We start from the raw sequence: 25,701 nt of genomic DNA, 5'->3' as shown, positions 1-25,701 counted from the left end.
GAGCACCCAGAGTAAGTGGGAATGGGCAAATCCTGCACCCAGCTGTTCACCTTATTTCAGCTCTCAAAGCCAAGGATCAGTGTGAGGAGTCCTGCTTTGCCTGTGTTGAATCATCTCCACCACTGAACTTGAAAAGAATAAGAAGCATATCTGGGTTAGGAACTAGGTCAATGATATTTAGTGAGCAGCCATTCTTTTGGTACAGTGGGGAGTAAAACCCAAGAAATAAGGGGCTGCCCCTACCCTGATTGCTGAGAATAGAACTACTGAGAGACATCTTTATGAGAAATTTTCAGAAATCCAACATGGCTCTTGGTCTAGAAAGTGGGATCAAGATATTGGAGAACAATATTTAAGGATCAGGCCAGATATTATAATGGCATGGCTATAGAAACTTCACTACCTCCTGGTAGACTATATTTTGCTCACAATGTAACACCAGGAATCCTAGACCTTATTAGAAGATATAGCCTTATATATTTTAAGAAGATGTTCACTTGTAATTAACATATAAAAAAGAAATAGGATAGCCTTACTCTATATTCAAAAGGCAGCTATGGACAGACAACTCATAAGACTATGTATTGCTGACCAATAGACACCAAAGGCTTAATATAGCCTATGAAATCTAATGTTTCTATGCATTATGCTATGATTTATATAAGTATATCATACTGCAAAAATTATATGTGCCACATTTATAATATCAATAATAATAACATAAATGCTAGCTGACACACAAACTGAAGCAGCAGTAACTAAGACAAAAATTCATAGAGTGCCTGAAACACAGGTGAGCTTGGGAGACAAGGCTGCATGGTTCACACCATAGCACACAGCCTTTTGGTTAACCTAAAAAACACATGTTCTAGAGTTTGATGGCCTGGGCTTGAATTGGGCTCTCCTATTTGTAGCTGTGTACTTTGGGCAATTCTTTAACCTCCCTGTGCCTCAGTTTCCTCATTTATGCAATCCTGATATCTTTTTAGTAAAATTGTTATGAAGATTAAATTGAATATTACATAAAAAGTACTTAGAGCTGTGTCTGGCATGTAGTAAGTGCTCAAAGTTAGCTGTTATTATTATATAACCTATGATTAGGTGAAAATACTGCCACAGAAGCAGTGAAATGTAATGGCAGACAGCATGGGCTCTGGAGTCAGAACTAAATTCAAATCTCAGCTCTAACAAGGTCATGAACTTTGGGCAAGTTACTTAACCTCTCTAAGCCTCCACTTTCCCATCTGTCTGGCGAGTATAGTAATAATACTTACATTTCAAGGCAGTTTTGAGAAGTAACAAGATATAGAGGAGATTATGAGATTCTAATAGCCAGCGAAACTCAAGAACAATGCTGTCCTACCCAACTGAGATGACACACTTCTGCTGAAGTGGCATTTTAAGGACAAGGATGAGAGGGGCAGTTGCTTCCAGCGATAGTTCAAAAGGGATCAATACTGTCATCTGCATGTACTATCAAGCCAGATACAAATTTTAAAATGTTATGATCAGTAGAATCTAAACATATTTAATCTGCAAAATATGAGATATAGAAAATAAATTTTAATGTTGCGTGCCTAGAGGGTGAAGTTCAGAAATGCAGACTTTATCTAATCTTTCTGAACCAGAAAACAAAACAGTCAATCCTTTGTATATCCGCTAGAACAAAGGAACAATGAGACTGGGAAGTGCCTGGGCTGCGAGAACCTGTACTGGAAACAAACACTTAAAACCCCATTTATACTGTGATAAAGCCCTTTGCTGGCAGCTGTCCACTACTGCTATGCATGCTGCAGAAACTAAATAGTTTTCAGACTCCCTTTAAATCTAAGCCCAGTAAAAACTCTGATGTATTTTAAAAAGTTGTCAAAGTTTTATTAGGTACTTCTATCAGGGGTGCACATTTCATATAATATGTCTATGTGTGTATGTATATAGTAAATATATATGTGAGTATATATATAGAGACAGAATTTTTAATGCCCCTTGAAAATTTAGTCATGTACCTATAATCTTCTGATCATATGACAGATCATACATAATTAGGAAATCTTGCTTATATAATTTATGCTGATGGTTAAAGGTATCCATGCACAGATGGGTACATTTATAGTCTGGTTTTTCTACTCATCACACTTATACACATAGTAACCAGTGAAGTATTACAAAATATGAGAACTGTCAAAAATAATAAATCAAAACTTTAGTCTTGATCAATGTATCCATATTTATCATTAGCCATAAATTTAAAGCACTTTGTATTTCTTGGTTCCAAATAGACCTGAAATACGGAATGACAAATGCATAGTCGAAATGAGTAACACAGTAAGTGCTAGACTATTCATTTCATATACTTGAATCAATCTATTCGCACCAGAAAGCCCCAGAGTTCCATAAGCAGGCTTGATGTCAACACATTTTTTCTGTTCTCAAAGGAAAGGACAAAGTATAGCAAAATTCCTGAACCAAAATGAATTCTTTTTTAAAAAAAATGTGACTTAGCCAGGTGTGATTGTGCATGTCCTTAGTTCCAGTTACTCAGGAGGCTGAGGCAGGAGGATTGCTTGAGTCCAGGAACTCGAGGCTGTAGCACATTATAATAGTGCCTGTGAATAGCTACTACACTCCAGCCTGGGCAACATAGAAAGATCTTGTCTTTTTTTTTTTTTAATGTTATTTAGAAAGAGAAACAAAGCCATATTTATAGCACAAATAATATTTGCTTTTTTTTTTTTTTTTTTGCCACAGCATGGTCATTAAAACATTAGTATTTATTGATATAGAAATTTCTAGACTGTTTAGAATTAGAAATAACTGTATTTGCTATAGAAATAAATTCAACCTTATAACAAAAAGTGCAGCCAATCCATAGGTTGGTGCCAAAAGCTGCTCTTTTTTTTTTTAAAGATAGGTACATTTAATATTTCTGTTTGTTTCTGATGAGAATATTTAGCCTTAGAAAAGTTAGGTTTTTCAAGGCCTTAGTTGTGGCTTATACTTGAAACCACAGTCTCACTATAAGGCCTATGATTCAAAGTACTTTGATCATTGTCTGTCACAACTGTTCCTTGATATATATGTTACATTTACCTTATATTTATAATTTTTTAATCTTTTTAAAAATTATATTAAAGCTTTGGGGTATATGTGCAGAGCATGCAGGTTTGTTACATAGGTATATACAAGCCTTGGTGGTTTGCTGCATCTATCCCCGCTGTCATCTACCTTACGTATTTCTCCTCATGCTATCCCTCCCCAATACCCCCAACCCTCTGCTATCCCTCCCCTAGCTCCCCCACCCCCTCACAGGCCCCAGTGTGTGATGTTCCCCATGTGTTCTTGTTGTTCAACACCCACTTATGAATGAGAACATGTGGTGTTTTGTTTTCTGTTCTTGTGTCAGTTGGCTGAGAATGATGGTTTCCAGCTTTATCCATGTCCCTGCAAAGGACATGAACTCATCCTTTTTTATGGCCACATAGTATTCCAGATTTAAACACAAGACCTAACACCATAAAAATCCTAGAAGAAAACCTAGGCAATACCAATCAGGACATAGGCATAGGAAAGGACTTCATGACTAAAACACCAAAAGCATTGGCAACAAAAGCCAAAATAGACAAATTGGATCTAATTAAACTTAAGAGCTTCTGCACAGCAAAAGAAACTATCAGTAGCGTGAACCAGCAACCAACAGAACGGGAAAAAAATTTTGCAATCTACACATCTGACTAAGGGCTAATAACCAGAATCTACAAAGATCTTCAACAAATTTACAAGAAAAAAACAAACAACTCCATCAAAAAGTTGGGGAAGGATATGAACAGACACTTCTCGAAAGAAGACATTTATGCAGCCAACGAACATGAAAAAAAGCTCATCATCACTGGTCATTACAGAAATGCAAATCAAAACCACATTGAGATACCATCTCATGCCAGTTAGAATGGCAATCATTAAAAAATCTGGAGACAACAGATGCTGGAAGGATGTGGAGAAATAGGAACACTTTTACACTGTTGGTGGCAGTGTAAATTAGTTCGACCATTGTGGAAGACAGTGTGGGATTCCTCAAGGATCTAGGAATAGAAATACCATTTGACCCAGCAATCCCATTACTGGGTATCTACCCAAAGAATTACAAAATCTTCTAATATAAAGACACATGCACACATATGTTTATTAGGGTACTGTTTACAATAACAAAGACATGGAACCAACCCAAATGTCCATCAAAGACTAGATAAGGAAAATCTGGTAAAAGCTTTTCTTAAAGGTATAACAGCACCACATTACATTTGTATAGGACCTGATAATTTACAACTGCTTTCTCAGTTGGATTAGGGGCTCAGATACATCACGTGACTCACTCATGTTGTATAGGAACAGGTGGTACAGTTGAGCTTCTACTACCTGTCTCTAAATTGTGTTTTCTTTCTATCACACCTTAGTTGTCCTAGTGTGGGAAATGATGTCATGAATTGCATATTCAGTGTAATGACAAAAAATAAAAATAGATGTCTATGGAAAATGATCAGCATTTTTCAGAATTATAGAATTTTTCAGATGGTAGTTTGGCAAAATGAATAACAACAGAAATGACAGCTAAATCTAATTCTGTGATCATGAAAGTTCCCTTTTTGAAAATAATATTTTTCTTGCCTGCTTCCTTTTTTCCTAATTTTATTGCCTTTACCTGGAGTCCTTTCATTTTGTGCTGGATTATTTTGAGAGTCTTCTAAGTATCTTCCTTATTTTCTTTTTTTTTTTTTTTTGAGACAGGGCCCTGCTCTGTTACCCAGGCTGGAGACCAGCGATGTGATCATGGTTCATGGCAGCCTCAACCTCCTGGGCTCAAGTGATTCTCCCACCTCAGCCTCCTGAGTAGCTGGGACCACAGGTGCACACCACCTTGCCCACTAATCGTTTAATTTTTTTGTAGAGACAGGGTTTTGCCAAGTTGCCCCAGCTGTTCTCAAACTCCTGAGCTCACATGATTCTCCCACATTAGCGTCCCAAAGTGCTGGGATTACATGAGTGAACCACCGCGCCCTGCCTCTTCCTTATTTTCTGTCTTTCCTCCATGATTGCCAAATAATCTCTTTTTACATCTCCCCCATCTGTCATCCTCATTCCCCTTGAAGCATTAAAACCTTTTCATGAGTTTCTATTTCAGGATAAGTTTCTTCCTAGGCACTCACGGTCTTTTCAAGCTGGATTTTATCCCTGTCTCCCAACCAAAGATACAGAATCTTTACAGAAATTGGAATGACAATCTAGCTACAAGCAGAGTGGTTAGGAGAGTTGATTGGAACTGCATTTATGTAGCATTTTACATAATATGGAGTAAATATCCACTATTCATATTAAGTAAGTGGAGGTTTACTTGTGAAAATCAGGGTGGGGATGGGCAAAAACCCAAACCATCCTTTGGTGCAGGTTTCTGAAAATGAGAAGAAAAACAAAATGGAAAAGGAACTGGGCACAACCTCCAGTTAATTAAATACATTTCTAGAGAGGTAATTTCTTTTACTCTGTTATTATTATTGTTTGACAATAGTCAGTTTTCTGGCTTACTTTAAAGATGATGCATTAAATTATATTAATACATCAGGCTGCTGTACATTTAAGGTAACATCTGTATACACTAGATCTAAAATGAGAAGCTCACTTTTAGTGAATATTAGAGAACCATGTCAGCACTGAGGGCACCCAGAAAACTTAACAAGATGACTACACCCCTATCCCCATGATATTATTTAGTAGTTCCAGCTCAATTCTTTAATAACAATAACTGAGGCTTTTCAATATTATCTAAAATGCTATGTAAATGCAATATACAGAGAAGTCCCCTGGCCCCCTCTTCTAATTAGATTGCTGTTCAAAAGTCTTCTTATGTAGAAATTCATGAGCTGTCACTTGATATGTACTTCCGTACCTGGATATCTACGTATTAAGGTATTATTGCTAATGTTAAGTGTGATAATTATATTGTGATTATCATTCAGAGATGTAGACTGAAATATTTACAAATGAAATGAAGTAATCATGACTTGGATTGTATCAAAATGATGTGCAGTGGGGGAGTGGGTGGGGATATGGATGAAACAATGTTGCTCATAAATTGGTAATTATTGAAGGGATGTGATGAGTACATAGTTCATTATCCTATCCTTTTTACATTTTTAGGTGTTTGAGTTTCTCCATATAAAAGGAAGAAAACACAATATCAAAAACAAAAATCCCTGCAAACATAGATATATACCTACTGTGTTCATTTTAGCTGCATACTATATGTTTAGGGGTATAAATCCATCTTAATTTATATACATTCATACATATAGAATGGGGTTGGTTTCTCCTACAAGGTCAGAAAGGTATAATATTATATTTTATTTCCAGAGGGATTCCAGCAAACTGGCATCTGGGAATGGAAGGTAAACAGTTTGTTTTTTTCTTTCATTCTGTCCAGACAAATTAGATTGTATTTCTTCCTAGCTAATGTATAAAATGCCATGCCTAGCAACAGAAGTTAGACTAATAGAGAAATCTTTCTAGGCACATAAAGGAAGACCAATTTCAGAGAACTGGATCATTCCACATAGGTAACTCGGCTTGACCTTAAAATTCCTGAAATAAATAGACTGTAAATGGCTGACTGCTAAATACTGAAGTCATCACCAGAAGTTCAACAGACTCACGACTGCTTCACACTAAAACATATTTAACCATTAGTCCATTTTTGTGTATGCTAAGTATGTATAGATTTAAAAAATTTTAAAATATACTTTGTCCTCTTTAAAAATGGACTTGAAAAATAATAAAATAGCAGGTGATAATTTTAAAAAACTAGTGTCAACTTAAAAATAATATTCTTTCTGCAGAGTAGCGGAAAGAATACTGGAGTTGGAGACAGTAAACCAGAGTTCAAGTTCTGACTCTACTGCATGTTAGCTGTGTGAATTTGTAAAAATTATCAGTTAATTCTTGTGAAGAACAATCTCATCTCCAACCTGGAAGCAATAAGAGTAAACTCACTACACACTTCATATGTGACAAAAACTTTTCCAGATTTTATGTGTGAACCAATGAAAACCTCATAACAACCCCATGAGTTATTATTACTATACCATCCTCATTTTGTAGGTTTGGAGACAGACCTGGAAGGGTTAAGTAATTTGCCCAAAATAACATGGCTAGTAAGCAGTAGAGGCAGTCTGCCTTCAAAACTCAACTCTTATCTCTATGCAACCTGCTCTTTCACAATACCTCCTTCATAGGGTTGTCATGAGAATAAAATTAAGCTATAGATGGTCAGTATAATATATATTTTATACTGTTACCAATTAAACATAATACATGGCAGTCTTTTATATGCTACAAAAGTACAAAACAGGCTGGGCACAGAGGCTCAAAACTAGCCTTAGCAATGTAGGGACACCCCATCTCTACAAATAATTTTAAAAAATTAGCTGGGTGTGGTGTTAGGTGCTTGTAGTCCCAGCGACTGAGGAGGCTGAGGCAGGAGAATTGCCTGAGCCTGGGAGGTCAAGGCTGCAGTGGGCCGTGATTGTGCCGCTCCACTCCAGCCTGGGCAACAGAGCAAGATCCTGTCTGGAAAAAATAAGAAAATAAAATAAATTTTTAAAGAAGCACAAAACAAATATTAGAATACTCCTCTCCTCCTGGGAAAGATAATAAATACTCTTAGGCATTATAGATTTGATCATGCATTAAGAAGAATTGTATCAAAATCTTAACACCAACAAACAATAGAAAAGTTATGTCAATAGCTCTTGGACTGCGTGCATCGATTCACTCTCATATTTGTTTAAAATTCAGATTCCCTCGGCTCTATTCCTTCTAAATTCTAAGTCTTTCCATGTAGGGTAGAAAGCAAGAATATGTTTTCACAATCAGCTTTGCAAGATATTTTGATGCAGGTAACCTACAGATATTATTAAGAAATGATGGCTTATGTTTAAAACTATGAAAGTATTAGGGGATGAATTCTGTCCCCCACCAAATTTATATGTTGAAACCCTAAACTCCAGTACCTCAGCATGTATGTGGAGATGTGGCCTTTAAAGAGGTGATTAAGTTAAAATGGGATCATTAGAATGTACCCTAAGCCAATATGACCAATGTCCCTATAAGAAGACATTAACAGACAGACAATAGAAACAGAGGGACCACTACGTGAGGACATGCAAGAAGGTGCCATTTACAAGCCAAGGAGAGGCCTCAGAAGAAACCAAACCTGCAGACACCTTCACCTTGGACTTCTAGCCTTCAGGACTGTGAGAAAATAGATTTCTGTTGTTTAAGCCACCCAGAGTCTGGGGTATTTTGTTAAGGTACCCCTAGTAAACCAATACAATAAGCAGCGTTTTGAAGTGGAAATAATAGCTGATATCATGATTCGACAATTAAAGTTCCTGAAATGTTTTTTTTATTAAAGACAATTAGCCATATTAAAACAATTAAAATTATTATTTTTTAATTTTTTAATTTTTTTTTTGAGACAGAGTCTCACTCTGTCACCAGGTGCCAGGCTGGAGTACAGTGGCACAATCTTGGCTCACTGCAACCTCCACCTCCCGGGTTCAAGCAATTCTCCTGCCTCAGCCTCCCGAATAGCTGGGACTACAGGCACACGCCACCACACCCAGCTAATTTTTGTATTTTTAGTAGAGACGGGGTTTCACCATGTTGGCCAGGATGGTCTCGATCTCTTGACCTGGTGATCCACCTGCCTCAGCCTCCCAAAGTGCTGGGATTACAGGCTTGAGCCACTGCGCCCAGCTGATAATTAAAATTATTCAAGAGCTTTTGTTTTTCTAGGCTTATCAATAAGTAGCTGAAAGTGACTTCACAAGAGGGAAAATGATGCTAAAATATTATTTCTATAGGTAAAGTTATCTATCATTACACCACTTCCCTGGGCTCTATAAATTACCCATAATCCAATGAGAATAGACCATATTTTTATTATAAGTACATTCTCTCACTAAAATATTGATTTTATTCATTCACATTTGCATACTTATCTGTATCTATATATTAGTATCTATCTATCTATCTATCAATCATCTATGCATCATCCATGCCCAGATTCACCATTCATCCATCTTTCCATTCATCCATCTATCCATCCATTTAATCAGTATTTATGGAACACCTACCATGTATTAGATGCCATTTAAGTACTTAAACCTACCTCTTATTGCCAGACAAATAAATGCCCCCTAAAATTTTCAAATGAAAACTATAGAGTAGAAGTCACAAATTCACATCTCTTTAGAATGCATTCAGGTAAGGAAATAAATGAAGTGCTATTCCAGTGAATTGGTGTCTAAAAGGAGAAGTCACAAGTCAGCTCTAGAGCGTTCTAGGCACAGTTCTGCCAAATCTTCCAAAAATTTAAGAAAATCCATACATTTGGGTTTTAATGTGAATTTTCAATTTTTAATGCTGGTGAAATAATCTGGATTTTTTCACAAACACTATATGAGCCAAACACAACATAGCAATTATTTAGATACCTAGATATCTCCAGAGGCTATCAGTTTGCAACTTCTGCTCTAGATTGTGAGTACAGTCCTCCAAAGTGCCAAGTTTAAGAAGAGCTCTAAAAGAGGTAAAAAATGCCAACTAGTCCACATCTGGTATGTTCACTGTCTCATTTCTGGTGAGTTCACAGTAAACAGTTTGGCTTTCAAAGGATATTCTTGTTGCATTGACCATTTAATAACCAAATAAACCTGATTATTGTCAAATATCTTGTCCTCTATGGTTATAAAAGCATGGTGTACATGAGGCAGAGTAATGTCCTCATCCAGAAAAGATGAGATAAAGCTCTGTTGCCACTTTCATCATAACCTTCTCTCACCTCTGCACTAGTCTACAAGGTCAGGAACCATTTTTTGTTTGTCATCTTGATAAGCTTAGCAATCACTACTTGGCATAGTCCCCTGCAGTATTATGTTTGATACCTGTGCGCTGAACTGGGTTTAAATCCATTGTGTTCTTCAATTCTGGTTTTAAATCTGGAATGGAAAATGACTATTGCTGAAATAGTGTCTATTTAATTAATTTTTTTTATCCTTAAGATCATGTCTATATGACATGAAAATAACGAGCTATTTTAGACAGTTTATCAGGAAAAATAATCAGGTAAGTCACATTTGGAATGATATAGAGATCATCTAAGCAAATACTATACCTCTATCCAAATCATGTCTTGCTCTCATTCTATTTTGTTTTAGACTGGTAAGACAGGCACAATAGAATAAGGAAAGCACAGATATTTTTGATGACTTTTTTGTTTGAAGTTCTGTCTCAGTCTGAATTATTATACTAGTTAGCATTGCTTTAATAACAGTAAAATATGATTTATGCATCTCATCTCCATAGCTCAGCAATCAACATAGAGGAATGCTAGTACTTTGTTTTAACTAAGTGAATAATTCACGTATGTCCTTAAGATGTAGAAAGAACTACTGACAAATAACCAACTAAAACACTACACTCCTCCCTGAAACAATGTTTAAAATATCTTAATTTAAAAAGTAATTTTAAACAACCACCATGGAAATAAGTGTGGAAAATTTATCATTATGGAAATACCACCTGCAGCTTTCATGCTTCAGGTTTATCATGAAACTCATAAGATTTGTAGACAAGTATAAGTAAAGGGTGTCTCTTTAAGAAAAATGGTGAGAACCCGGAATGTTAGCACACTGTGGATGCTGATGAAGTCTTGTTTTACTCAACATGGTCAATAAAATGCAAGTATTTCTTACATTTTAGAAATGCCTCTGGACTTGAAACATCTACTTGCATAATTAAACTCAAAGCCTATTCTAACTGGTAACATCCACGGTGAGTCCTTTTCCATTACTGTTTTTCCAAAAAGTAAATCATCTGGGTTAAACAACCGGATTCTGGCTTCTTAATGGTCTTTCTTCATCTTTTCTACCACAAACTTCTGAAGCTCAACCTGCTTTTACAAATTGTTCTGCTCCATTGAACACATACACTAGTTGGCCAGATGCCTTTTCAAACATAATTAACACATCTATAAGTTCTATGTTATATATTTCACAGTATTAGCACTATGAGCATGTATAAGAACTATCCTTTAATATTACGAAACCAACAACATTTGAACTAAAAACCCAAAACTTTTGTAAAACGTTCTAATTATGTGGTCGATTTCAGGCTGTCTGATTCCATACTACAAACCACCAGATTCTAACAAGTGATTTCTCTTTTCAGAAGAAGAGAGAAGTTGCTGCAAATCTCAGATATTATCTAAAAGTTTAATCTGAAGTAAGTTAAGTGATGTAATTGGGGATTTTGATATTTTTCTTTGAAAAAATAAGAGAATTAATATCTAGTTGACTTGTTACATGAGCCTAGTTAAGTTCTCTGAAACTGCTGCACCTGCCTTTAGAACTGAGAGAGTTCTCACGTCTCTTTGAAGAACTGTAGCAAAAGAAATGATCCTGTTTCAGGTTGAAATGTGAAAGAATAGTAAGGACAACACATTTCTAAATTTGACTTTTAGAATTTTTAACTTAAATATGAATTTCTGGATGAAAGTAAGAATTTAACCGTTGCAACAAATAGAGATAATGTAGACTAATGAAGTCAGAAAACATCAAAATTGTTAAAGAATTTAGAGCACATCTGAGGGTGGCCCTGAGGATTAAATGAAGTAATGTACATGACAGTCCATACGTAAGTGTTGAGCACTTGGTAAGAACTTGGACTTGAATGACCTCATCTAACACTACAATTTTACAGATAAGAAAATTGAGGCAAGAAAGGCAAACTCTGAACATACACATGGAAGCATTGGGCAAAAGTGTAAGGGAAATAATTGGTGTAAAGTAATAAAAGTATGTTCTCTGATATTATGCTGTTTTAGTTATTACTCAAGAGATACAAAACGATTTTCATTTCGTCTTTTCAAGGGACTTTTCTAATTTTCCCCTATGAATAGCTGCATTCTATTCTTGAAGATTTTATGTACAGTTCTAAAAATAAAACTAAGTTGAGGAAAGGCATATCCCTAATATTGTACTTGCATTATTTATTCTAAAAACATTTACTTAAAATTATTCCAGGATTTGACAATTTAATGCAATGGAAGCTCAAACCACATCAGTTTAACAAATTCCCTCCACAGCCCAAAGTTTCTCTTTGCTGACCGCCCTGCACCCCACCCCGACCCTACCCTTTCAGTGGCTAGTTGGCTGTTTTCAGCACTAAGGGAGTCTCTGCAAGTCCACCAAGCTGCTGCTGGCTAGATCTGAGGAAACCAGACATTTCTGTCAATATTTCTTCACAGGTATTTTTACCTTCATTTTTTGTATGCCTGGAACTCAAATGAAACACCAGCTTGTAAAGGCAGGGCCCAACCCGGAGTGGCTTGGCCATCCAACTGCACCTGCCGTCCTTTACCTGTTTGCAAGTCCACAGTTCTCTCTTCTCCATCCAGAGAAACAATCCTGAAGTTATAGATGGTTCCTGCTTGTAAATCGTGAAGGTTACATCCATATGTGGTGTTGTCTATCCGAAAGGGATGGCACCACGCGCCCCCCAGGGTGTCACTGCTATAGATGAGGCTAAAGTTACAGGGTGGCCCCAAAATTCTCCACTGGATAGACACGGAATGGCTGGAGACCTTGGACTCCACCAGGGTGAAGTTACATCTCTCTGGCTCTCCCAGTCCAGTCTGCAAAGGAATCAGACACAACAGTTTAAATCCACAGTCTGGACTGCCCACGGACGTGTCCCCAGCAAGCTCCTCAAGCCACCCTTTCCTTTCTACTTATCCTTTGTCCCTAGCCTCAGCCAGTCCCTTTGCCCTCTGGCCGGAGAAGAGGCTTGCAGGGGAGGTGAATGACAACTTTCTCCCTAGCTGTTGTCCCTTGAGAGCGGCTGGAGAGAGAAGGTAGCATTTTTTGCTTTGACAGCAGGATAAGCTGTCAAAGCTGTCATTCTGGGTTGGGGGCTCAGCAGAGGATCATTCTTCCCAAGGCAGAAGATGAAATTTTGCCACCTCCCTCTTCAAAGCACAACCCGAGAGAAAGTGGAGTGGGAATGTGGTTTTCGGCGGGGAGGGGGCGCATCAGCTCCGACCCCTTCTAGGGCCACTCACCCGCAGCAGGCTCAAGGCGATCCACAAGGCCAGCCCGGCTCCATGGCTCAGCATTGCGCTCAGTAATTAAGACCCAGACAAGATCGAGGGGGCAGGACGTGGGGCGGCCCGAAGGCCGGGGCGGGGGTCACCTGTTGCGCGCGTTTAGCGCGCTTCCCTCGGGGCTGGAGATGCGCAGGGGCCTCTGCGGCCACCGCTGCTGCTGCTGCTCCTGCCGCCCCGGGCGGGCTGCGGACGCGAGAAGCGGCGGGGGCAGGCAGCGCGCCGCCCTTCCCACGCTGCCATTCTGACCCGCGCTGCCTCGCCCCAGCCCCGTCCGCTGACTTCCGCAATCAAAAGGCAATTTCCTCGTCTCCCGGCAAAGGAACAATGCGCCGGCAAGGGAGGGAGCCCCGAGGAGCCAAAGCCTGAGGCTGCCAAGGGGCCCGATGTTGGCCAAGCTGCCCCCGCTGCCCCGCGCCGCCACCTTCCCGGCCAGGGGTCCCGTCCGGCTCCGCGGGGCTCTGCCTCCTCCTCCTCCTGGACTCTCCCTTTTCCCCACTCTGTGGTCCTCGACCCAGTCGTCTTAGCCACAATTAGTGCTTGCTCCCTCTCACTTTCCAGGCTCCCACCCCCGCCGCCTTCCTCCCTCCACACTCAGCGTCTCCCCTCCCTATCTTCCTTCCTATCTTCCTCATCTGCTTTCTCCAGGACCGCTTTTCCCAGGATTAAACTTGACCGCGGCACATTTTCCCAGGTCGCCAGCACTCTTTTCTGAAGTCTTTTATTAGAGTGCTTTGCCCTTCTCACTTCAAAGCGTTCATTTGTCCTGGTGGCATCCCGACACCAGCAAGAGAAAAAGACCCCAAAAGGGTTGTCAACTTGACCATTCTTTCTCCCAATCACTTTCCCTTTTCTCTTGCATAGGTTTGTATCCTCCCTAAATCATATGGAAATAGTGCCAAGGACAAATGTAATCACTATCAAATATTCAGCCCACAGCAAACAGTTTTATCACTGACCATCCAGTAGTTAAAGCCATTTCATCCCTAATTGTCCAATCAAGAGAAGAAAGCCATATAAACTCTCACTTGTGGAAACTACTATTGATAGTCAGCTCTCCACAAGTTTATAGAGAAAAACGGCATTTATTCAGTGTTGAGCCCTAACTGTATGCCCTTTAGCAACTACTTCAGTACCCAAATGATTATTTATCTGAAAACTGATTTTAGAAAAGCTCCCAATAACTAAGGAGCATTTAATTGTACACAAGCGATTTTAGAAAAATATTTCAACGTCTTATGATTTTTTATTAATTTTTTGGAGCACCATCCCCAACAACTGCCAAAAGAAATGAGATTCCACATTCTAATTTTCACCTCAGTGGGAAGCATGGCATATTCGTTTCTTTTTCAAATAGGCTATATATAAAGCTATGTTATTGTCTACTATATCTACTGTGTCTACTTTGAGGAAAACTAAAACAAAAAAAAAGTGAAAAGTGTTTCAATTCTTTTGCTATTTATTTATTTTGAGTCAGAGTCTCACTCTGTCACCCAAGTTGAGTGCAGTGGTGTGATCTCAGCTCACTGCAACCTCTGCCTCTTGGGTTCAAGCAATTCTTGAGCCTCAAGTCTCCTGAGTAGCTGGGATTACAGGCATGCGCCACCACACCCAGCTAATTTTTCTTTTTTTTTGGTATTTTTAGTAGAGACTGGGTTTCACCATGTTGACTAGGCTGGTCTCGAACTCCTGACCTCAAGTGATCCACCTGCCTCGGCCTCCCAAAGTGCTGGGATCACAGGCTTCAGCCACCGCACCCGGCCTGTTTCAATTCTTTTAGAAAACATGCTTTTAAAAATACCTCTTAATGAAAAAATGAAGTTTCTTCCCCTCAAGAGAGTCTATAGACTTTTAATCTACAGCCGGACCAGAGATCTCAAATCCTTTCAAGTTAGCAAACACTCAGATAAGACAAACCTAAAACATCTTTGTATTTCTGGGAACAAAAAAAACTTCCTATTTCTGCCTAGGTCACCTGCACAGTAAATAACATTTACTCTGTATTTCGTGCCCAAGTTCAGTGGCTCTGCACAACCTGGCATACCTGTCAGCTTCCTCAGTGGCAGGGCTCCCCTCCTGCTATCCATAGATAGTACAAACCTTCTTACAGGCTCTGGCTGCCCTCAGCCTTTACAGGAGCGCTTTCCCAGTTTTATTCCTTTGCAACATTATGATTTTCTTCTTTTGTTGTCTTCAGATAACAATGTGGTTTCCTCAACTGTAACACTGGAATAATATCTACTCTAAATATACCACACAGCTGTTATGAACAAATATCACAACTATATTAAAGTGCCTTTGAAAACTTTTCTGTGCTGTAGAAGTGTCACTTTGCCTAGTAATACACTGTACCCAAATCACGCTTCTGGCTCTCTTTTAAATTCATTTGCCCACTTACTAACTTTCGTTGCTCATCTTTATATTTGTCCTTTTCATTGGGGTTCTAAATATTCTCACAAGTTACCCCTCAGATTTGGGATCTTCTCACTTAATATGTTAAATATCCTTCTGTCATTTGTGGAAATCTTCAATACATCCCATCTCCTCCAAGCTTTCCAAAACATTTTTTTTAAAAAAGCAACATAGCACTAACATACTATTATTACCCTATCAGTTAATTTTAGAGGTACATTTCATTTTCAATATACCTTTTAACAATCTTTCCTTATCATGAAAGAAAATGTACCAAAGAGGCAAAATTTGAGGAGTACAAATCAAAGAGAGTAATAAGAAATATCCTCACCATGACACAGTTTAGATGCTTCCAAATTCTATGTTATTAATAGTGATCTGTACCAAGCTATATCTCCACTGAAACAAAATTAATTTAAAAAGTCAAAAACAGTTAAGAAACAACAAAAAAATTAGTGATATGCTGATAATGTCCTTGGGAACAGGAATTAGGAAAAATAGACATGATTTCTTTAAATACAATCCTTTACTTTTTGATCTATAAAAGAGGGACATAAACATTTAGAATCATGTGTCTTTTACCTGTTTTATGATCTTCAATGTTTATGAAGAATCATAGCAACACCTGAAGGAAAGGACCAATAGTCATAGACATCTCTTTTCCAAAAGCATATAACTACTAGTTCTTTTTTTGGAGAACCTTGAAGCTGACAGCAGAGCTCCCAAATGATTAGTGAGACCTAAATAATCCATAAAAATGAGCATACTATGAAAGAAGAGGGAGAGTTTAAATTTAGGCTTTTATCTATTACATTTTTCCTTTTATTTATTTATGTTTTTTGAGTCAGAGTCTCACTCTGTCCCCCAGGCTGGAGTACAGTGGCGGGATCTCGGCTTACTGCAACTTCTGCCTCTCTGGTTCAAGCAATTTTCCTGCCTCAGCCACCTGGTAGCTGGGATTATAGGTGTGCGCCACCATGCCCAGCTAATTTTTTGTATTTTCAATAGTGACGGGGTTTCACTATGTTGGACAGGCTGGTCTTGAACTCTTGACCTCATGCCGCCTGCCTTGGCCTCCCAAAGTGCTGGGATTACAGGCATGAGCCACTGTGTCTGGCCACATTCTTCTTTTTAAAAATCCATAATTTAGAAATCGGAGAAAACTGTAATAGATTCAAGGACGTCTAAGACTGGAAAAAGCTACCAGATAGCATCTTTTCTATGAGGAGTTTATTTGAAACTACTGGACAAAGCATAAATAAATTGATTCATTTTGGTTTTTGTTCTTATCTTTGTTTGGAATTCTTCAACTTCTCTTGAGCTTACTTGCCCTTCGTAAGGACACTACATTTGAATTAGAAGTTGCATTCCAGAAATTTGGAATCAGCCACTCCGTACCATTTCAGAGGACAAGCTTTTCTCCTTGCCACCAGGAAACCTTTCCCAGACTGCATGGGAAGGGTGAGGCTGCTTTTGATTAGACTTGAGTGAACAAGTCTTTAAAAAAGTGTTAGCAATTTAAAAATCATTAATTGGCTGGGTGTGGTGGCTCACACCTGTAATCATAGCACTTTGGGAGGCTGAGGTGGATCACTTGAGTCCAGGAGTTTGAGACCAGCCTGGATAAGATGGAGAAACCCTGTTCTCTATGAACAATACAAAAATTATCTGAGTGCAGTGGTGCATGCCTATAATCCCAGCTACTCAGGAAGCTACAGCAGGAGAATGGCTTAAGCCCAGGAGACAGAGATTGCAGTGAGCCCAGATTGTGCCACTGCACTCCAGCCTGGGCAACAGAGGGAAAATCCTGTCTCAAACAAAAGCAAGTATTACTTATGAGTTCATGGGTAAAAGCATGAATTTTGTCACATTATAAACATAGTTGTTGAATGATACAATGTGTCATCAGGGGATCTGGGAGCCACTGTTTAAGAACTGCTACTTTGGACAGGGGTTTGAAGTAAACATGGGGATGAGAGGACGGTGGTATTTGATGAATGGAGGGAGGGCAGAGTGGACTGGTTAAGTTAATCCATACTCCCCTCACCTATGACCTAAAAATCATGGTCCTCACAGCGGCCCCTCATTACCTGGCCTCTGCCCATTTCTTTCCTCCCTCCTGCTTGCCTCCTAGTCTCCACTTGCCTGGGTCTGATAATTCATTTACTTTCATTCAGCAAACATCGACTAGCCACCTATTGTGTGCCAGGCTCTGGTATAGGTTTTGGAGGCTCCGCTCCCCCTCCCCTGCCTATGGAACTGACTCGCCTTGGAGCTTTTGTGCCTGTCATTTCCTCTTCTTCAACCACTCCTCCCGGGCTCTCTGCTTGGCAATCTTTCTGTCATCCTTTAGATTTCAGCCTAAACACACCTCTATAGGACCAGTACCTTTCTGACCTCACAAGAAAAAATTATCTCTTTATTATTCTTTATCTCAGAAGACATTTGTTTAATTCAGAGCAATGACTCTTGGTGATAATCTGTATTACTTATGTATTTGTGCACTGTCTGCCTTTCCTGATCATATGGAGGATTCTTTTAGAGCAGAATCTTTGTCCTGCTCTTCTTGTACAGGGAATGGCATAGAGTCGCAACCAACATTTGTTGAATCTTCATATCAGCTTAGTAAATATTGTTACATGAATAAATATCCTAAACAAGTCCTTCTAAACATGGTTCTGCTGGATGCCTTAAATACTATCCTGGAAAGGAAGAGGAAAAAGAGAAGAGAAAAAAGAGGGAAGAGCAAAGGAATGAAAAAGAAGAGAAGATTTATTTAGAAGACAAAGGAAAAGGTTGGAAAAGTGAAGAGTGAGAGGAAAGACGAAAGGAGGAAAAGGCGGAGGAGGAGGGAGGCGGTACCCTTTGGAACGGTGGTTCTCCAAGTGTAGCTCTCAAATTATCGTCATCTGAGAACTTGCTAGAAATGTAAACTACTGGCCCCACTACAGACCTAAGGAATCAGAAATGCCGGGGATGGAGCCCAATAATGGAGCCATCTACATTTTAATAGGTTCTCTAGTGCTAGTTCCTGAGAAAAAGCTATTCAAATTCTAACAAAGTTCTCAGATTATATCCTAAACCCTGTACCAGATATCATTTTACATTCAGGAGAGTTAATGGTATCTTGGTTTTTAATTTTTTCATAAATCTTACTGAACTGTTTGCTTATAAAATAACTGCATAGACGATTTAGAAGAACAATTTTAGAATGTATTTTTTAAGTGAATTGGTGACCTTTATAATATGCATATTTTGATATGTACAACTTCTCATTAAAAATTAAGTGTGAATACTAAAGGAAAAAGGATCAACAGGTAGCAAACTTAATACATGTTAGACATAAGGGCAGTCTGATACCTTTCCTCCTAGGAGGTACTTCTGTTATGCAAATCTCACTCCAGGCTTTCCCCCAGATATTTATTAGAAGAAAGCACAGCAATCAGCAAAATATGTCAGTTAAAAACAACTATAAGATGGCAAATCCTTTTCTGAGTTTTACCTCGAACGGGCTCAATAGTAAATTCTGGCAAAAGTGAATACACTTTTTATTTTATTTTATTTTATTTTTTTTTTGAGACGCAGTTTTGCTCTTGTTACCCAGGCTGGAGTGCAATGTCGCGATCTCGGCTCACTGCAACCTCCGCCTCCTGGGTTCAGGCAATTCTCCTGCCTCAGCCTCCTGAGTAGCTGGGATTACAGGCACGCGCCACCATGCCCAGCTAATTTTTTGTATTTTTAGTAGAGACGGGGTTTCACCATGTTGACCAGGATGGTCTCGATCTCTTGACCTCGTGATCCACCCGCCTCGGCCTCCCAAAGTGCTGGGATTACAGGCGTGAGCCACCATGCCTGGCAGTGAATACACTTTTAACCTGCAGTAGGTATTATGCATTAAAAAGAGATGCATTAAAATGTAGAGAAAAAAATTTTTTTTATAAGTAGTTTAAAACCAAAAACCATGACCATCCTATTTTGTGTTTAGAGATACAGTCTGGGATACATGTTTTTCAAGGATTTTTTCTAGCTAAACTTCCTAGATCACAGGTCTCCAAAAAATGGAAGTAATGAAAGCATTAGGAGAGAGCAGTTGTAAGGATTAAATGAGAAGGTGCATGTTACATGTATAGTACAGTTCCTGTCTAAAGGACTCAATACATACTAAGTTTCAAGATTATTAGTAGTAATAATATTCTATGAATAACATTAAAAGAAATCATGAATGCTGAGCACTCGGTACTAGAGAATGACAAAGGTCATGGCTGAGAACTCGTCTGAGAATATCCAAATGGCAACAAATTATCATTCCTTCCAGTCTCATACCCAAATCATACCCAATTTTCATTCCTAAAATCATACCCAAGAAACTCTCCAGTAGAACAACACACAAAGACATTTAACGGCTACTCAAGTCTGTTGGACCAGCCAAGATTTTTAAAAAATACTGCAAGGGAGGGGTGGGAGTGCTGGTTTTGTCTCTAACGGCAGGCTCCACTGTCTCTCTAGAATGCATCTCTCAAGTTTCCTGGTATTTTTTCCCACACCCATTTCTCACCCACTTCCCCTCAACTACTTTTTATTTTGGTTTAAGTTGAAGGAAATGGGCTTTACCTAGCTTTTGTTATAGCTTTGTAACTACAAACAGCCAAATAACTTAGGACCAGATGTGAGTGCAAGTAAACCACTGTTTCAACCTCAAGCACCTCTGCGTCTTCCTTCACAACACAGTTCCTGCCACCCACCCTCAGGAGGGAGTCTACTCCCAGAGGCACCCAGTAGAGGTAGTAATGCTTACAGTGGGGCAGTCTGGATGGGTGTAGCTGCTGCACATGATGGATTCAGGAGCGAGCAAACATTTATTACCAAACCCTAGGATAGTAGACAAATAAAGCATGGCTTATGATAACATTGGCTTTAAAGAAAAGGAAACAAAAACAGTCACCCACACAAATTACGGGCGGAGGGTAAGGGCTCTGCCTTCTTATTCTATGTATCATGTTGCTAGAACATTATTTCCATGAATTCTCTGAACATCACAAACTGGGGGGCTCACTGCCTGGCCAGCACAGGTGTCTTTTTTTGCTTGTATAATGAGACCTTAACATTATTTAAAACATTGGAATAAGGCGCTAATGTTGAGGAAATTAGGAGATTTTACAGGCAAAAAGTCTGGATTTTGACTTCTCTCAAAAAATCAAAACACGGAGCCACGCTGGGCCCACATTCTGTCTGCCTCTTGGTCCGACATCTCCCTCACCCTCTTCTTCTCTGCTGGATGAAGCAGATGCATGGCATCTGAGAGACACCTGAATGTTGGAGCTGACAGTGATCAAAGCCCAAGATCAAAGGATCTTATCGTGTTTTTCAAAAATGTACTGCTAAAACCTTCAGCTAGATTATAGACTCCTTGAAGGAAGGGGCCATGTCTCTTCATTATCTCCCACACATCCCCAGGTCATGGGACTCAATGTCTCCTTATATATTGACAGAGTAGACAATCACACCCCCACCACTAAAGGGTATGGCTAAGTATTTGTATATCTTAAACACAGTATGCAGTATTCTTCAGCTGCTCCAATGTAGACCTGGAACCCCTAGCAACACAGAATCTAATACCCAGCCCTTAAGCTTTAGGATAAATGTGTCCAAGCAGCCCCTGTGCCCAATGGACAAACTGATTCCATGGAAGAGCTGGTCTTTTTCAGGAATCAGGAGTGCATTCATGATATAATTTCTCAAGCCGCCAAGGTCCAAACTCTCAGCAACACACACACTGTGGTAACCTATCCACAGCTCTGCTGTCCTGGGCTGGAAGCACAACCTTCCAGAAAGAGGAGCAGGCGTAAATGTCCACACCCAGATGAGCAGCGAGAACTCATTAAACCTACATATGTGGGTTGTATTCAGTGGCACAGATCTATCTGGGATTCACAATAAGAAAAGCTCTGATAGAAAAGTAGGTACCTCTTGGGATCAGATGATAAAAGAAGAAAGAAAAAAATAATAATAAAAAAGAAAAATAGGTATCTCCAACTTCCAAATGGGAAGGTTTCCGAGTGGGGAGAATCTTATCTGGATTTAGCAATGGCCGTATTATGCTCCCAGCTCCCCCAAAGTGTGGGAAGAAAGAAAGGGGATTTTAGGTCAAATACAGCTCTTGGAATTTATAGCATTTCTCCATTCAGTTACTTTTCACCATACCTCACAATAACTGGCTTTCAAAACTGTTATTCGTGAGTGGAATATGAGAGTGCCACCAATACATAGCTGGAGTAAATTATAGAGATTTAAAGTACTTAGCAGTGTCTTCCTGTTTCCAGAGTTTCTTTATCTTATCTTCATACTTATCACCCCCAGTTCTGACGCCTGGCTTTATTGCTTGCTCTTGCAAATGCATCATCATTTCTCTCATGGTATTTGCTCTCCTCCTACCACAACCCCTACCCATGTCCCCCTGATCCTCAAAGAAAACAGACCCAGTATGTCTGAGCCACTAGTTTATCGCTAACTCAGCGGAATCCCTTGGCGTCTACCCTCTGGAAGCCCGTTAGTAAACTTCTCCTCTACTCTTTTCATTTTTAAGAATTGTACAAATCTTGAGACTTTCAGGCTGGTGGGGTCCAGCGAAATGTAGACCATCTTTATGCTATTGGCACATGGTAGTCCACTTTAACTGGCAAATTAAGAAAACTGTGTAGTCCATGTCAGAATTAGGCCTGAATGATGCTAATTATAAATTAAGGTCTTTAGAAACATATCCTCCCCACAATATATTATTCCCCAGGTGGCCTTTTTTTTTGTAGCATCAGCAGTCTCAGAATCTGTTTATATTGTAACCATTCACACTAGTCAATCTAGGAGTCATGACGAGTGATCAGAGGATGGTTTGCTTTCTCCCCCCTGCTTTTTTGTACTCCTTCCTCCAGGCATTTGCCTCTGTAAAGGGGAATATCGTCCCATCTTTAGTTCTGTCCACAGAACGGAGGTAGCAGTGGGGTGTCTCCCCTGCATACTTTAAGTGACCCAACAAAGGCCATTACCCTAGACTTGCAAGCGGTGGAAGGAAGTGGGGTGTTTTCTGCATTTGCCTCCTCATTTATTTGGAGACTCACACTGGGCTGTGATCTCTTTGAAGGCCAAATAGAAGGAAACACAAAACTGTGAAAGCCCAGACCAGTACCACAATGGCTATTCATGAACAGAGGAAATGCAATCCCTCTCCCAGGCCAGAGGGAGGGTGGGTGGCTAGGGGAAGATTTACAGATACTTAGCAGTATCAGAACCAGCCAGTAACATTTCTAATGCATGTTCAGCATTTTATCCCTTACAAACTGTTTTCACATAATATGCTGACTCATCTGGTTTTTACCGCCTTGTGAAGAAGGCAAGGTAGGAATGACGAAGCAGAAATAAGGAGAAGCTAGTATTAATAGCTAAATCTATTGAATATTTATCATGTATAGCCAGTGTTATTGATTTTTTTGTTTGTTTTGAAACAGGGTCTCACTCTGTCATCCAGGCTGGGGTGCAGTGGCATGATCACAGCTCACTGCTGCCCTGGCATGTGGGCTTAAGTAATCCTCCTGCCTTACCTTCCCCAGTAGCTGGGATCACAGGCACACACCACCATATCTGGGTAGGTGTTTTTTGTAGAGACAGGGTTTTGCCCTGTTTTCCAGGCTGGTCTTGAACTCCTAGACTCGCGTCATCTGCCCACCTCGGCCTCCCAAAGTGCTGGGATTACAGGTGTGGAACACTGTGTCAGGTCTAGCTAATGTTCTAAAACAGTTTACTTAATTGGAATTTAATCCTGTCTTATTAAGCAGAGTGAGTACCCATAACTACCCTTATGTTAAAGAATAAATGAGTGGGACTTGAGTAACTAGTAGATCTCACCGCTGGGATTTAAGCCAGGTTTCTCTGACACCAGAGCCACAGCCTCTGATTTGTTAGGTTTAGAGTAGGGCCGAATTGGTTGCATTTCTAATAAATTCTGGGACTAGGGTCCATACTTGGAGAACAATTGATCAAGGTATTTCCTGACTCATACCATAGACAAGTTTCCTTGTGAAGATTTTTGTCCTTGTGATTTTGTCCTTGTGAAGACACACAATTCACATAATACTATTTATAAATGTGACAATAACAACAATGGCAGCCAACATTAACTAAACAGTATTTACTATCATTCAGGTACTACTCTAGGTCTACAATGTGTGTTAATTCATTTACTGCTCAGGGTTGGGAGGTAGGAGAGAGAGAGCACCACAGAGTTTTGAGGTCAAGTACTGGCCCAAGTATAAAACCTTCCAAAGTCAGACCCCTCACACTGGCAGGTAAGGATGTGAGAAGACAGAAAAGGAGAAGAGCAGGGAACACTCTGATCCCCAAGAGTCACATAGGACAATCTTGCAGTAGCATTAGTGAGGAGTGATTGCTGGATTTCAAATGATGTTCTCCTTGGCATTTACCTTTAATATCAGGCACAACATGTAAGAGAATAGGTGACTAGATGTTCAGGGGAGAGTGCGTGTGTGTGTGTGTGTGTGTGTGTGTGTGTGTTTTACTCTTCTTGGTCTGTTATTCCCTAGTCACTTAATCTTGGGCAACTCCTCTTTAAGTTTCAGCTGGGCATCTGCAAAACAGAGAGAGTGGCGGTGGTGGTGATGATGATGATGATGATAATGATAATGATGATACTATGGTAGATTGTTTAATGGTCACAGATTCTTCCCACTCAATATGCATGGTCCTTTACAATGTGACTTTGCAGCTCTTCCCATCAGGAAGTGGAATCTATTTCTACACTCCCTGAATCTAGCCTGGTTTGAGAGTTGCTTTGATCAATAGAATAGGGCAGAAGTGATGTTGCATGGTTCCAGACCATGGGCCTCAAAAGGCTTGTAGCTTCCACCTTTGCTTTCTGGTGAAGCTGCCCTAAACCATCATGAAAAGGAAGCTGGTGTAGTGTACTAGGGGAATAAGGGGCCATGTGGAGGAGAATCTAGACTCCCCAGCCTACACCTAGCACTGACTGCTAGTCATGCAAGTGAAGCTATTGTGAATCCTGGAGCTCAGTTGACTCTCCAAAGTGAATGAAGCTGTAAGAGTGAACCTAGGAGAAGCCAGTAAAGGATCTTCCACACATTCAACAGAATCATGAGAAATTATAAACTGTCATTGTTTTAAACCACTACGTTTTGGGGAGGCTTGTTACATGGTGATAGAAAATGGATGAAAGTACCCAACGCCCCGGGTATATATAAAAGTGCTTAGCACCGTTTGTAACACACAAATCTTAGCTACTCTTTTTTAATCCCCTAGATTCTCTTCTTTCCTAATACTGTACAACATCTCTTTGTGTTTTCTTCCTCATTACTCAAAGGGACTCTTGATGGAAGGAAAGACGCAAATACATGCCACTTTCTCTTTGGAAGACTTTTGTGACATCACCAGCTCCACTCCCAGTCCCAGTGTTCCAACTTCAATGTATCCTTTGATTGTGGATTTAGAACACCATGGTCACTCCATAAATGTTAATTAATGGTCATCACATAGTATTTATAAGCATAAAATCTGAGCATTTCAGTTGTTATTCTTTGTTCTCTAGATTTCTATCTTGGATTAAATTCTAAATTCTATTTTATGCTACATATTTGTGGGAATAAAAGGAATCACAGATAATTTAATAGTATTACTAATAATTTAATAATAGCATCACTAACGTAGTGCTATTCCACTCCCCTTCCCTCACCTCCTCCTCATTTTGCACTATTCCACTCCACACTTTGCCTTTTTTCCCCCTCACAAAACTTTACTGAGTATTAAGCACTGTGTTTAAGTCCTGGAGATACAAACCTGGATAAATACAGTCCTTACCCTCCAAAACCTCATATTCAGATTTTTCCTATCAATAGTCATTAGTTTCTACCTATTATTTTTATAGTTATACTATTAAATGATCTGATACTATTAATACAGTGTTTTTAATAATATTGTATTAGTATCACAGATCATTTAATAGTATAACTATAAAAATAGTAAGTAGAAACTAATGGCTATTTCTGGATGAAGAA

General features: G+C 39.4%; 1 protein-coding gene across 4 annotated transcripts in view; it reads right to left on the bottom strand.

Moving 5' to 3' along the window:
* PTPRB (protein tyrosine phosphatase receptor type B) overlaps window positions 1-25,701 on the bottom strand; it is a 120,179-nt gene that overhangs the window by 75,930 nt on the left and 18,548 nt on the right. For 3 of the 4 annotated variants that reach the window (XR_001105522.3, XM_012441335.3, XM_012441336.3), the window contains exon 4: window positions 12,472-12,745. Coding sequence is in view for 3 of the 4 variants with exons in the window: in XM_012441335.3 (XP_012296758.2) it covers window positions 12,472-12,745 (274 nt within the window). In the remaining variant the exon portion in view is untranslated. Of the gene's footprint in view, window positions 1-12,471; window positions 12,746-13,171; window positions 13,417-25,701 lie in introns of those variants that run through there. The other variant, XM_012441338.3, reaches the window with a different exon arrangement.

This window comes from Aotus nancymaae, unplaced genomic scaffold (genome assembly GCF_030222135.1).
Source record: "Aotus nancymaae isolate 86718 unplaced genomic scaffold, 86718_ANA_hifiasm-v0.15.2.pri h1tg000016l, whole genome shotgun sequence".
Classification (NCBI taxonomy): domain Eukaryota; kingdom Metazoa; phylum Chordata; class Mammalia; order Primates; family Aotidae; genus Aotus; species Aotus nancymaae.
Note: the sequence above shows the minus strand (reverse complement) of the source record. Positions and strands in the feature narration are given on the sequence as shown.